Raw genomic sequence first — 13,972 nt, forward strand, 5'->3', positions numbered from 1 at the left:
TCGGGTCAAGCGTGACGGGCGAAATTTACCAACCCTGCCAATCATATTATATTTTGTAAATTCAAAATTGCAAGCTTATACAAACAAAATCTCAGAATTATGTGAAATTTGTGAAATCTGCGAATATTTCCAAAGTTTTGTGTTCTATGACACAGATGAAAGTTTGTGGTAAACCCTATGAAATTACAAACTTTTCTATGATTTTAGCAGCCTTGCATCTGAGTGATGTGTTATCTGTCCTTTAGCTATTACCCAGTAAAAAACCAATACGTGTTCGTAAAAACGAATTTTCGAAGAACAAATTTTCATAATCAATAGGGAATTTTCGGGATATATTCTTATGTAATGTGAAAGTTCCATGAAGATTTATGAAATGTTTCGTGAGTTATACGCCCTTTGAATGAGCTCTCTTCATTAAAAACTCCAATTATGATCAATTAATTTTTAAAAAAGTTAAACTCTCATACAAAAGTTAATATTATTTTCATACATTTGTCAATCGATCGAAAATTTCGAGCGTTGACTGAGTTTATCCTTAAGCTTCAATTTAATGTTTACTTTGTTTACATCAATAAACAGTCATGTAAGATGTAAAGCAGTTATATAAAAGAGGCTTTTCAAATAATACGCAACGCAATTTTCAAAAAATTTCGCCCTCTCCTCCTTTCCCTGACGTAACACATCATCTCAAATTTTCTATAAAAAATCCACGAGCCGTAAAACGCTTTTAAACAAATTCCGCCCTCCCCGCCCCCCACCAAATGCGTTACGTAATTTTTGGATGGCCCCTTGAATGACCAAATCTTCATGGGGGTAAAAGAGGAAAAAACAGATAGCTTCTTAAGAGCTTCTCATCTGTAAATGGTCAATTTAAAAAGATTCTAGGTATTTCAAACCCTTTCAGCTCATTTTATGAAATTGCAATTGCTCAAAATCTAATGTTAAAATTGAGGAAAAAATATCGTTTTTCTGGGTAATAAGGGTCAAACAACACCTCACTAAGATACATCCGGGAAAATCCGAAGGCGTGTTGAGGTTTTTGTTGAAATTTCATGTTAAATAAGTATAAAATAGGGTCCTTCAACCAGGGACCTCGAGTTTTTTGGAATTTGGGCCAAATTTTTCATTGTGCAATGCTCTGCAAAACTTTCGGGATATTAAAACCTAAAAACCAAAATGTTTATCCCATAAAAATGAAGGCATTTCCAAATATAAATTTAGAAGTAGAATTTCAAAGAGATGTATGTCATTCTTGGTCTGTAACTATCAGACATATTTTTCAAGAAATAACAGTGTTGTATGTAATCGTCTTCAAACAGAATTTTTAAGTTGATTTTCTATGGCAGGTCCCATAGAGCTTATTTCAAATAAAATAAACCAATTTAAGACTTTTTTTTTCATTTTTTAAGCTATTTAAAGTCTAAGAATGAAAAAAACCCAAAAAAAACAGCCACCAAATGCTCAAAAAAAATCCGTTTAAAGCTCAATGATGCTGAAGTAAGATGTCATATTTTGCGCATGAGGATGTATATTTGTAATTTTCAGGGATTTTTTAAATCTTGAAATCATAATTTTTTTGTTAAGCATCGCAGCGCTTATATAATTACTTCACTTGAACCGATAGAAACAACATTTCTGATAAGTCTATGCGAAAATCTTGTGTAAATCTACTCAAAATCCATTAAAAAATAAAACCAAGGTGTGAGGAAATCTGTCAAATAAAAAGTTTGTAAAACAGCTAACATTGAAAATTCGTTAAAAACTTTGTTTTTTTCTTTTCTTTTTGAGGATCTTAAGAGGCCAAATTTTGTCCAATTACGTCAACTTTCAATCAACTTTTCAAAATTTATGTACTGTGACTGGAACATTTTTGACGGTGCATTTATTGAAAAAATACGTTTTTTACACGACTTTTTTCAGTTTTTGTGGTCATAATCTTGAAAAAAAATCTTAGGAGCAACAAAAAATACAGCTTCTAACATATGCTTTCTTGAGTACTGAGTGATTGTTTTTGCATGTGACTGGCCTATAGTAAGGTTGCCAGAATTATTCCCGAACGTGTCCGGGCCGGGCAAATCCGAAATTTTTCTCTTAAAGCCTGGCTAAATCCGGGCACTTATTTCTAAATGTTCAACCTAAATCCAGGAATATCCAGGTAAATTTACTCTAAACTTAGGAATCGAACGACAGGAATTCAGCGCAACAAATCATCAGATTTTAAATCGTGTTTTAGGCTTCCAAAATATCTAAACTCTTGCGTGAGCTCATATCACGTCGTATGAAACAAAATGTAAAAAAACAGTTTTAAACGGAAAAATACAAAAACTTACATAAACTGGTCACAACTTCATTCCATTTTGAATATTTGTAGCCTGGACAACATATTCTATATGCTAAATACAAATTTTAAAGTTGTTTTTATAACTTTTGTATCAATTTTCTGTGAATTCTCAGGATGTTTCATACGTCATAATGAAAGCTCACGCGAGGTATGATTATTTTCAAAAAAAAAATTCCAAAAGTTTTCGGTTTTGGTCACAAAAGTTCAAAATATAATAACTTAATCTCAGTTTTTGTCTGATTTTGCAAATAAAGTGAATTAATCATGGCCAAATCTGAGCCTTTTTCGACAACATCCAGGCCGGACCGGAGTTTTCTCATTTTTTTTCCCCCCGAAAATCTGGGCAAGTCCGAATAAAACCGGGTAATCTGGCAAGCTGAAGCTAGCTTTCCTTTGACTTTGAATAGCATAAAAATGAATATTTGTAGCTGAGTATTGCCAGAAATCATATTTAAGTTTTATTATGAGGTTTTCAAAACTCAAAGAAAAACAAATCATAGGAAAACTCGGTTGAAAAACAAGAGAGATATTACGCTTAAAGTTAGAAATTTCAGATTGATACTCCAAAGTCCAAGAACTATAATGAGTACAAAAAATCTGGGATAAGGGTTAATGTGTTATTCGAACGCACCTTCTGATCTCAAAGGTGTCCAATTATCGTATTTTTGTAATCGTAACTAAATATAAATATAAATCCTATTGTTCACTTTTTAAGATTGCTTTTGTATTTCAACAATTGTCCTTAATAAATAGAACGAATAAAGAACTTCTTAACTTTAAACCAAAATCGCAATTTTGGGAAAAAGACCCTTAATTAAACACTCTATTTCTGTATATAAAAAATTATTAGGGGAGAATGGGGATACTTAAACCCCTTTTTTTCATTTTCATCATATTTGTTTGGGAAAATTTATCAACTCACCGTCTTTTCCATTTTCTGACAGCGAGTGATTTCAAGTTTCTATGATCCAAAAGTTAGAACGATACATGAACCCGTAGATGAACTGAAGTGATATTGAAGTGATATTTTTTAATTTGCAAGAGACTTGATCCTTTATTGAGGGTGCCCTGACCCTAGGCAAAAATCCAAAGATGGTCCGTTGACTATTATTTGCCATATTAGTTCTCATTCTACAGTTTGAAAGTATCAGACAAATAGAATTCTAAAAGTTTGTATACAACCTTAGACCATTGCATATTATAAGGCGCAATTTTCTAGTTTTTAGATAAAAACAGTATTTGAATTCCTTTTTAACAAATAATTACTGGATGAACATTAGTTAATGGACAGATATCAGAAATATCATGATAACCAATGATCATGAACCATTCAGGAGAAAAAATTATCTTTTTGGACTCTAGGGATCAACTATACCCATAACATACATTTTGGAAAACTTCTTCTTAAAAAATATTAAGAGTTTACTATTGCTTTGAAAATATGGTATTATAAATTTCATATTATTTTCTAACGATTGACAAATTGAAATAAATTTTTATTATGTGATGTAAGAAACATTATAAAGTGATAACAAAAGATCTTTAAATCACATTTTGTTAAATTTATTAAACAAATACTCCAAAAAGATTTTTTTTTTAATTTTTCGAGATAACAGCATTGTTGTTGGCTATTTTATACATTTTTCTAGAACATCTGGTATTTTTAAGACATTCTGGATTCGAGATAAAGCGAAGGAATTAAGTATCCCCAGGGATGAATTATTCTCATTCTCCCCTACACATTGCGTATTAGGTACTATAAATATAAAGCAGTGTAATTTTCTAAGCCACAGTCTAGTGGTGGGTAGAATAGATTGAACATTTGGATAATTTGATATTTCCTAGTTGAACAATGTAACTTAAACTACTTCAGATGTTTTTGAAAAATAAATGCTAGTTTCAAGAGTGGGGAGAATTGATCCCTTATCAATATCTCGTAACTGGAATCTCTAACAAAATAAATATGTTCATCAAAAAAAGTATACAATGGAGCAAAACAATGGAGAACATGGGATGAAGTCTCCAAATCCTTCCCTGATTGGATTGCAAACAATCCAAACCAACGATTTCTAAGATTTTATATCTCAACCAGAATTGACCCTCGAAGAAGAGGAAGGAAAAAAATACCTGTTAGAAGTTGTATGAATTTGAAACTTTTTTAAGTTATACTATCGTGAGTTTTTTTAAGTGAACCATAAGTGATTTTTTCGATTCGGAAATTTTTTATTAAAATTACAGTAGTTTTTCGATTTTATCACTTATCGTTTTTATCAATACTCGCCAAATTCACGCTCGATCTAAGAAATTATTCCGAAACCATTTCCAGGACCTTAATTTTCATTCAAAAGCGTAGAGCGTCTTTAAAAATGATATTTTACATGCTTATGTTATTGTATATAGATATTCAATAACATGAAAATGCCATTGAGCTGCTTATTTTAGCTGTTTAGAGTTTAAAATCGTCATTTGGAATTTAAAAACACTTGTAATAATCGACATAAGTATTTTAACATCACGCTAATGCTAGTTTTGTTATTTGTGCTTGGTTAGTCGCTCTAAAACAGTATACGTTTTTGGTTATGCAAATCCTAGAAAGATGTGGGTGAATTTAAGCGTTTTAGAAAAGAGATAGTGTCTCTCATTTCTTTGTTTGATTTGTTTATTTGAAAGCGTGGTGTGCGCAATTCGTAATGGACAGCCTTAAGTATTGTCTGAATGGATAAATTTGGAAGATTAAAATGAAATTCTGCTAGCTTTGCTATAAAATATGTAAAAAGGACTAAGATTTCTGTTTTTCTTCATATGACAAACAAAGCATTATCTGCCCATAAAGCAAATTTCGAGAAACACGCTTTTAAAGTCTAAGTTGATCAAAATTCAAAATATTTTTCGAAAAGGTAAACTTTTTAGTTCATTAAAGGTGTGTAGAATAAAATTTTGAAATTAGAAATTTGTAGAAGAAAATTTTTTGATGCATTTTTTTGGACTCTTTTTCAAAATCGACATATAAATTACCATATAAACTAAATAATTCATTATAATGAGATGTAGACTATCAAATGGATATTTTACATGGTTTTATTTAAAGAAAAAATCTTAAATTTGCTATAGAGAAGAATAATTTGAACTGAAATCGATCCTTTGTTTTAAGTAATCTTTGACAATAACATCTTATGTTCAAAATGTATTGATACAAAACGTTTCCACTACTGAAAACATTATAAATTATTGATTTAAGACAACAAAAATACTTTATCCAATTTAATTTTTAGTTTCGCCATATTCACGGTGACTTTTTTTTTACCGTGATAAAATCGAAAAACTACTGTAATGGACTTTTATTTAACCCTTGCCAACCCTATCTCCCTCATATCCATGAACCAGAACCTTCTTCTAGGGAAACTCCCGGCAACTTACTTATGCTTCGTTCCGAGGGCTCCCTCGGGCTGCAGCTTCCATTCTCAGCCGTCCGTGCAGCTTGGACCGCAGCAGCAGCCGCAGCCGCCGCCGCTGCTGCCGCACCCCGGGCCATAATGGCCGCTATCGAGAAATCTGTCGCTCCACCACTACCGGTTCCACTACCGCCGACTACGTTCGTAGACCTATTAGGATGGTTGCCGCTTTCGGAGCCGGGGCCGGTTCCTGTGCCATTCATTGGGTTGTTTTGTTTGCCGCCCCCGGCGGCCGCTTGAAGTGCTGCTGCGGCTGCAGCTGCCGCAGCCGCCATAGCCGTCGGGTTTTGTGCTCCCAACAACATCCCACCACAAAGATTTGTTTTCACCGAGAAACTTGAACGCTTAGGACACTGGCAATATTTTTTTCTTTTTTGAGGAAAGACACCTCTATTTTTCACTTTTTTCTGAGACGGGAGTTTACTTTTTTTGGTTGGTTGGTTTGATACTTGTCACCGAGACATGATGTGTGTCTTCACTTTTCTGGAGATGTCGAGATAGCGAGGCTAAACAACATGTTGAGATTTTCACTTGCTACACCGTGGTTCGGTGAAAAGCGAACGATCGACACGGGTTTTGGACGACGACAACAACTGCGACGACGACGACAAAAACGGCGGCAGTAAAAAATCAATTTTCTCACATTTTGTGCACATTGGCGGAATAGAACACATGGATCCAGAAACAGGCGCAGGATTCACAGTGGCAACAAAAAACACTGCAGAGCTCTGGATCGCGGGTTCTTACGTGCACCAGTAGCAGCACCGGGACTGAACTGCACCGGAATGCATATGACCGCGCGTGAATGGGATTCACAAAAAAATACGGCAAACCCGGAGAAATGCACTGCTGCAACGACAACAAACGACGACGACGACGGCGATGGTGACGACAAAAACAACAACAGGCGAAAAAACAGGAGGAAAAAAGTTCAAGAAACAACCGCAGATGGACTCTGGCGGAGCAATGCGACGACCAAAACAACGGTCCGCGAAATCTCGAGCCCTCGCCAATACGCGCGCGAAAGCCCTTTCTTCAACAGCAAAAACAAAACGTGCGCGCCTTCAAGGTAGTCCACCGATAGAGCACACACACCGTACGTCGACGAGCGAGCGAGCGAGCACAGCAACAACAACAATCGACAACGCCGCGACACGTCAGCGTGTGTGCGAGCCTTCGGGCATACCAGTGCTTACTAAAACTCCGGTCCTGTGTGGCCAAAACCGGACTTCGCCACCTATCAGCGGCACCATATAATCAGCATCGTCGTCAAAGACGCACTTGCATAAAGTCATGCAACAACATGATCCAGTCGGTGCATGGCTCTCCGGAATCTTCTCCGGGCCTAGGTAGGTATCTAGACTAACAATTGTCAGCGCCAACGCACCGTGCCGGAATAATTCCGGCGCTCTTTGGCTTCACGTGCTCGCTCGGTGCAATCGCAGCAAGCTAGTAGACTCAACCATTCGAAGAGAGGCCGGACTTCGAGTTGGCTCCACCCCTTACCAATACAGCAACCTTAGTTGGAAACCTGTGCACAGCAACTCAACGAGAAAACAAGTTTGCTCCGTGAGTGCTCACCAACACCATGGTAACCTCGAAGAGTAACTCAATCGTTGTGAGGGGCGGTCTCCTCGAAAAACACTCACTTCCAGTGAGTTCTTCATGTAACTCACAAGCATACAACACATTCACACCCTTACACAGTCTTTCAAACCGAGAGGGGGTACACCAGAAGAAAGAAAAAAAAAAAGATCAAGAAATATTGCTCACTAATTCTTCGTCTGTTTTGCTCCTCATTTGAAGCTTTCATCGGATGCTAAACATGGGCGCGCTCAACCACCCACCACAGCCTTCTTCGACTACTACGGCTTCACTCTCTTTCTACCTCTTGGTTCCGTGATAAACTGACCGAACCGATGCCAAAATCCATCATTTCCCGGGATCATCATCACCGTCATCGTCATCAGCTTTTTGTTGCCCTTTTCCATCGTAAGCCAACCTATGAGTAGGTATGTTGCCTAGCTAGAGTAGCTAGAGGACGTAGGAAGGAAACCGATTCGCTAATACTTCCTCGCCGGATCGGATTGGATTCGGCTCCGATTGGAATGAGTTTGTTGAAGTGCTTTGTTACTTTCTGCCTTTGGCTTCCCTACTCCCTACTCGTTTGTGCGCTTTCTTTCGAGAGTGGAGAGTTGGTTTGCCTTTGCCTTTGGTAATCGATAGTGTGGTGAACGAATAAAATAATAAACGGCTGTTGAAAAAGAGCGCCGGCCAGCCAGTCAGCCTCGAAGGAGGAGGAGGCGTTTCGCACAACGAGAATCCAATTTGTCTGGTGAAATATATGTGCATGCCTGCCTGCTCCTTGGGGAATAAGGATGGAAGAAATGTTCGAGTAGGTACCTTTCCTTTCCTTTCCTACCTATTGACGACGTAACGTAAAGCAGTGCACCGGTAGAAACTTTCATTTTGAATTGTTGCGAATGAGCAAGAAAGCGGGAGTTTCTTTTGACAAATTAGTGTAGCTCATGCAGCGATTTCGAGTGCCGTTCTTTAAAGCTGTAAGTTCACACAGGATATCAATTTCAATTAGCGGATTATTTTTCAAAATGGTGATCAACGTATGGTTTTTTCAAATGATTTTCAAAATTGATTCTGAAAATCAAGACTTCTTTAAGCTAGTTTAAAGAAACTCTCACTTCTTTTTTATTATTTTAACCTTCTTAAACTTTTTTTCTTAATCTTTATTGACTTATTTGAAGTGGAGTGCAACGCTATTTAAGAACTTTGACTATAGGGGAGAATGAGGATACTTTATCCATGGGGATACTTGATTCCTTCGCTATAACTACTCAAAACAGGAATGTCTTACGAATATCAAATTTTCTAGAAAAATGTGCGAAATAGAACAAAACGACAATGCTGTTATCTCAACAAATTGTAATTTTTTTTTTTTAAATTTTTGAACTTTGTTTGAAAAATTTAACGAAATGTTATTTGAAGATCTTTTTTTTATCACTATAAAATTTTTCTTACATGAAAACATCTATTATATAAAATTCTCTTGTAACGGTGTTTGTAGTACTACTCCTCTGAAATGACCAAAACGATTTGAATGAAATTATTTTTCGAATATTCTGTAGCCATGCGAATCGGTTTATATCGAATAAAATTAACAAAAAGTCACCTCAATTGTCCGTAAAAATTAAATTTGTAGTTTTTTGAATCAAATAAAAGTCATGACATCCATTTTTTCGTGATTTTCATTACTTTGGGCGTCGGGCGGGCGGTTTGTTATTCGTCTCTATGGTCGAGGCGTCGCGAACAACCGTCGTGAGAGGATAGTAACCAGGGCATAGCATACTGATTTGTGGGAATATTTGGGCGCCTATTTCTCAACCAAGCATACTTTCAACGCACGTGGCGGCGATAAGAAGCCTAGATGTGTTTTTTTCTTTTTGATTCCTAGCTCATTTGTACAGCACAAATGAATAAATGAAGCCTAGATGTGACCCAGATTGATATTTTACCGATCAAATCATAACCTTTTAAACGGTTTTAAATATTAAAACTGTTTTTATTTCATGTTAATTGAATCAGCAATGGTTGTCTGATGCATATGAAAAAATGGCATGACTCTTTGCGGACGTTTGAAAAAAAGAAAGTGGGATGATTTATGTTCGATTGAATAATCCAATACGCCTAGAAACATTTTTCGAACATGTACAAATGTGCTTAATTGAAGCTAAATCAAGCGCCTTTAAATTTACAGAACAACAACTGAATCCGTTGAAAATGAACAGACGCATGTAATGAACAAGAGCCTGTCCTTTAAGAAGGATTAAATAGGATTGATGTATATTTAAAGGCCGAATTCAAAGAATTTTTTGCAACCATTTGTGTAAGTTATCTATAATCTAAGAATTTTCAGTTAAAAGGTACACTAGAGCGAATGCAAACGTTCAAAATGTATACATTATTTCTTCATTTATAAATGGTCGGGACCATACATACAATCTGACTAAACAAACTCAACTTTTTCTAAAATTATTTACCGAAAAACTGTTTACAGGTTCACTGTTATCATACCCGGTGTTCCTTTATTGAGAGTTTCGATTTACAAAAAAAAACAGTTATTTTTTTAAGGCTTTGAGTTATTTCAGCATGAAATTTTCCAGAAAATTATATGAACTCATGAAACCATCGTAGCCTGAACAGATTATTTCTTTTCGATCTATTTAGTTTTTTTTAAATCTGCTTTTCAATTAAATGTTATTGAATCTAAGTCTAAGTCTAAAAATCAAATCGGAGATCCCCACCAACAATGTTCAGGAAATTTTGAAATCAGAACATCATTTCGATCTTCAATTAAAAACATTTTTTTTTCTATTTTTATTACCAATCGATTCCTTGATTCATTGGGTTAAAGTTCATAGACATGTAATTTGCATTTTTTTCATTAATCAATATAAAAAAGTAAATTGCAGTTTACAAGATCGCCAGATTTTATGCCATGGCAAATGCTGTTTGGGAACACTTCAAGTTGAAATGTGTCATATCTATAAGTTCGGTATCTAGAAAAACTTTTTGAACTTGATTTTGGTGAAAATATGTATATTAATTCAAACTACTTCGAGGGGTGAGGATGGTGAACAAAAAGCTGTCCCAAAACTAATTGGGAGCTAAAAGCGCTGCTTTAGGAATATTAATCCTAACGCAGCACTTTGAGCTCCCAAATACTTCGAAAATTATCCCAATATTCAAAATTATATTTTCATAAAGTGCAATAAATTACAATAAATGAGAAACTTTTGATTTCGATTCAAACCTTAATGTTATTTCGAACAAAGCGAAATAAATCAACTAAATGGTATACAGTAAATGAGACATATATATTATCAACATACAATTATTTATGGAAAAAGTTACAAAAGTGATTTTTTTTGCAATAGGTTTGCAAGTTGGACGATAACATCGAACTGAAAAAATAAAACCATTTTGCGAAAAGAACCTGAAACCTGACCATTCGTGACCATAGGTTTTATTTCGATAGAATTATGTGGGTCAATTCGAGTAAATGGAAATGAGGGAAATTAAAAAAAAACTAGAACATGTTCACAACAGCGAGACGATTAACAACTCGATATTTAATAAATTTTAAAAGTTAATCAGCGAAGAAAAAAATGGAAAATGGACGCCAAATTTAACAGGGTAAGACGAAGTTTGCCGGGTCTGCTAGTCTATTATATAAAATTCTCTTGTAACGGTGTTTGTAGTACTACTCCTCCGAAATGACCCAACCGATTCAAATGAAATTATTTTTAGAATATTCTGTGGGCATGCGAATCGGTTTATATCGAATAAAAACAACAAAAAGTCGCATTAATTGTCCGTAATCATTAAATTTGTAATAAATTGAATCAAATTAAAGTCATGGCCTTCAATTTTTTCGAGATTTTCTTTACTTTGGGCGCCGGGCGGGTGGTTTGTTTTTCGTCTCTATGGTCAAGGCGTCGCAAGCAAACGTCGAAGGAGGTTAGTAACTATGGCATAGCATACTGTTTAGAGGGAATATTTGGGCGCGCATTTCTCAACCAAGCATAATTCCGATGCACGTGGTGATCACATGAAGCCTAGATGTGTTTTTTCTTCTTGATTCCTAGATCATTTGTACAGCACATATGTAGTAACGAATGACGCCCAGATGTGACCCAGATTAATTTTTTGCCGATATGTTCATTTGAAGGCCGAATGCAAAGAAATACAAACGTTCAACATTTACAAAAAATGTATACATGATTTCTAAATTTATAAATGGTGGGCCCAAATTAACAATCTGACTAAAGAAACTTAACTTATTTTAAAATCATTCACCAAAAAACTGTTTACAGGTTCCCTGTTTGTTTACACAAAATTCAAGTTCGTACTTAATATAAATGTGTGTTTTTGTTTAACATATTCTGGTTACGTAGATGAGACTTTAGATCCGATTTTTTGTTGACATTTTTTTTGTGATTAATATTTCAGAAGCATAATTTTTTTGAAAGCAGAAGCTGATTTTTTTTTTATTTTGATAAGTTTTTGGTATGACCTTAAAGTGTTGAAAATAATATTAACTCCTGTCATTTCACACGGTGAAACAAGTGGCAATGCGCCTTTAAGTCATGAAACATATTCCAATTTTTCTCTAAAATAGTCAGATAGGGTTTCCCGAGTGTTAAATCTGAACGGATATTTAAAATTTTTAAATGTCGAGGTAAATTTACATGAAAATTTCCAGAAAAAAGAATAAACTCATGAAATCATCGTAGCCTTGAAACATTAGTTCTTTTTTATGTATTTAATTTTTTAAAACCTGCGTTCCAATTAAATCTTATTGAATCTTGAAAATATCACATAATCTTAAACAGAATCGCAAATCACCTTCAACACTGTTTAGGAAAATTTCAAATAAGACAACAATGGTTTGAATTGGCAGGTATGTATTTAAGGATAAAAAAGAAGTTAAAAATGCTTTAATTCGGTTGAATAACAAAAAATTTAATCATATCTTTTCTCCTTTCAAAACCAAATTAAATTCCTTTGAATATTAACCCAATAAATCAAGACTTCTTGATTTAATAAGAATATTTTGCTAAAAAAAGGGCGAACCTTTTTTGGGACATGATTTTGATGAAAATATGGATATAAATAACCCCTGCTTCCAAATGTGAGGAAAGTGAAGCTGCTTGAAAATGGTTTGAAAAAAATCATCTCTAATGTTTTTATTTCTTCAGTTCTAAAAAATATACCATCAAAAGCTACTCGGGAGCTAAAGTGCTGCGCTAGGCAGAATATTGAGCAAACACTCCAAAAATTGTCCCAATATTCAAAATTCTTCTTCCATAAAGTTTCATATGCAATAAATTCCAATAAATGAGAAATTTTTGATAACGATTTAAACTTTAAAGTGAACTCGAGCAAAGCGAAGTCAATCAACTAAATTGTATACAATAAATGAAACATAGATATAATCAACATATGTTATTTATGGAACAAGTTATAAAGAGTGGATTTTTTTTAGCATGAGGTTTGCCAAGTTTGATGGTAACGTTGAGTGCTGAAAAAATCGAATTTGCAACGGGAAGCTGATTCCTGATATCATTCGGCAATATTCAAAGCATCCGAATAAAAGAAATGTAAATGAAAAAGATTCATGTAAGAAGTATGTAAAATTTATTGGAGATATTTATTGAATAATCAGTTAAAAGACCCGTAGAATTGAGTTAAAATTCCTAGATTTGATTCCGATATGATTGAGCGGGCCAATTCGAGCAAACGGAAAAGATGGATATGTTTAAAAACTAGGGCATGTTCAAGAAAGCGAGACGATTAACAACTCAAGATGCTTTGATGCTTTTTTTAAGTCAAACAGCGAAAAAAAAATTGAAATAGACGCCAAGTTTTAAATGGTAAGACGAAGTTTACCGGGTCAGCTAGTTATAATATAAATATACAATCCAACATAACAATCGTTTGAGTATAAAGCTTAGTGCATTTAGAAATGGGACAGTTACGAATTCGTGTACCTCAAAAACTATTCGTTTGATCGAAATACTTTCTATGAAGGAAATAAAGCTAATCTTATGATAATGCATGAAAAAAATTTTTGTGTGCAAAATGTCTACTTTATTCATGGTATCTCCCATCGGCCGGCGCACACTTTTTTTAGTCATGATATTGATCAGTTTTTCCAACTTAGACTTCATTTCCTCTGTTTTTTAGGTGGCTGCATCCTTCTTCTTCAGTTTCTGCTAGTTTTTTGTCCAAAACTTCCCTTTTTGAAAAAACTAAAGGCAATTAAGTGGGTACAGCTGTTTCAAAATTAACAAAACTCGATTATTTCGGAAGGATACATACAATATTACTCTTATTTGGCTTTAAAAAACAGTGAAAACCAGAGCTTTCGTTTTCAAAATAGTTTTACTTTTCCACAGGAGCAGAATTTCCCGTTCCCCCTAAACCGTTATTGTCGATCATGTGCTTCTTCTCTCCAAAGCGTGATTTGAACTTTGTGGACATTTTTGAAAGTGTTTGCATACTTTCCCACTACTTTTACACAATAATTCTTTGAATAATCAATGGTTTTGTCAGCTATCAATTTAAAAATGATGGATTTTAAAGGAAACTGCAAAGTAAT

The 13,972-nt window shown here is 34.6% G+C and overlaps 1 protein-coding gene across 1 annotated transcript in view; it reads right to left on the reverse strand.

The window, feature by feature from the left end:
• LOC129746328 (T-box protein H15-like) overlaps nucleotides 1-7,005 on the reverse strand; it is a 222,838-nt gene extending 215,833 nt beyond the window's left edge. Inside the window, exon 1 of the mRNA XM_055739928.1 lies at nucleotides 5,759-7,005. Within this exon, the coding sequence (XP_055595903.1) occupies nucleotides 5,759-6,098 (340 nt within the window). The 5' untranslated portion in view covers nucleotides 6,099-7,005. The remainder of the gene's footprint in view (nucleotides 1-5,758) is intronic.
• Nucleotides 7,006-13,972: the final 6,967 nt, after the last annotated feature.

This window comes from Uranotaenia lowii, chromosome 2 (assembly GCF_029784155.1).
Source record: "Uranotaenia lowii strain MFRU-FL chromosome 2, ASM2978415v1, whole genome shotgun sequence".
Lineage (NCBI taxonomy): Eukaryota > Metazoa > Arthropoda > Insecta > Diptera > Culicidae > Uranotaenia > Uranotaenia lowii.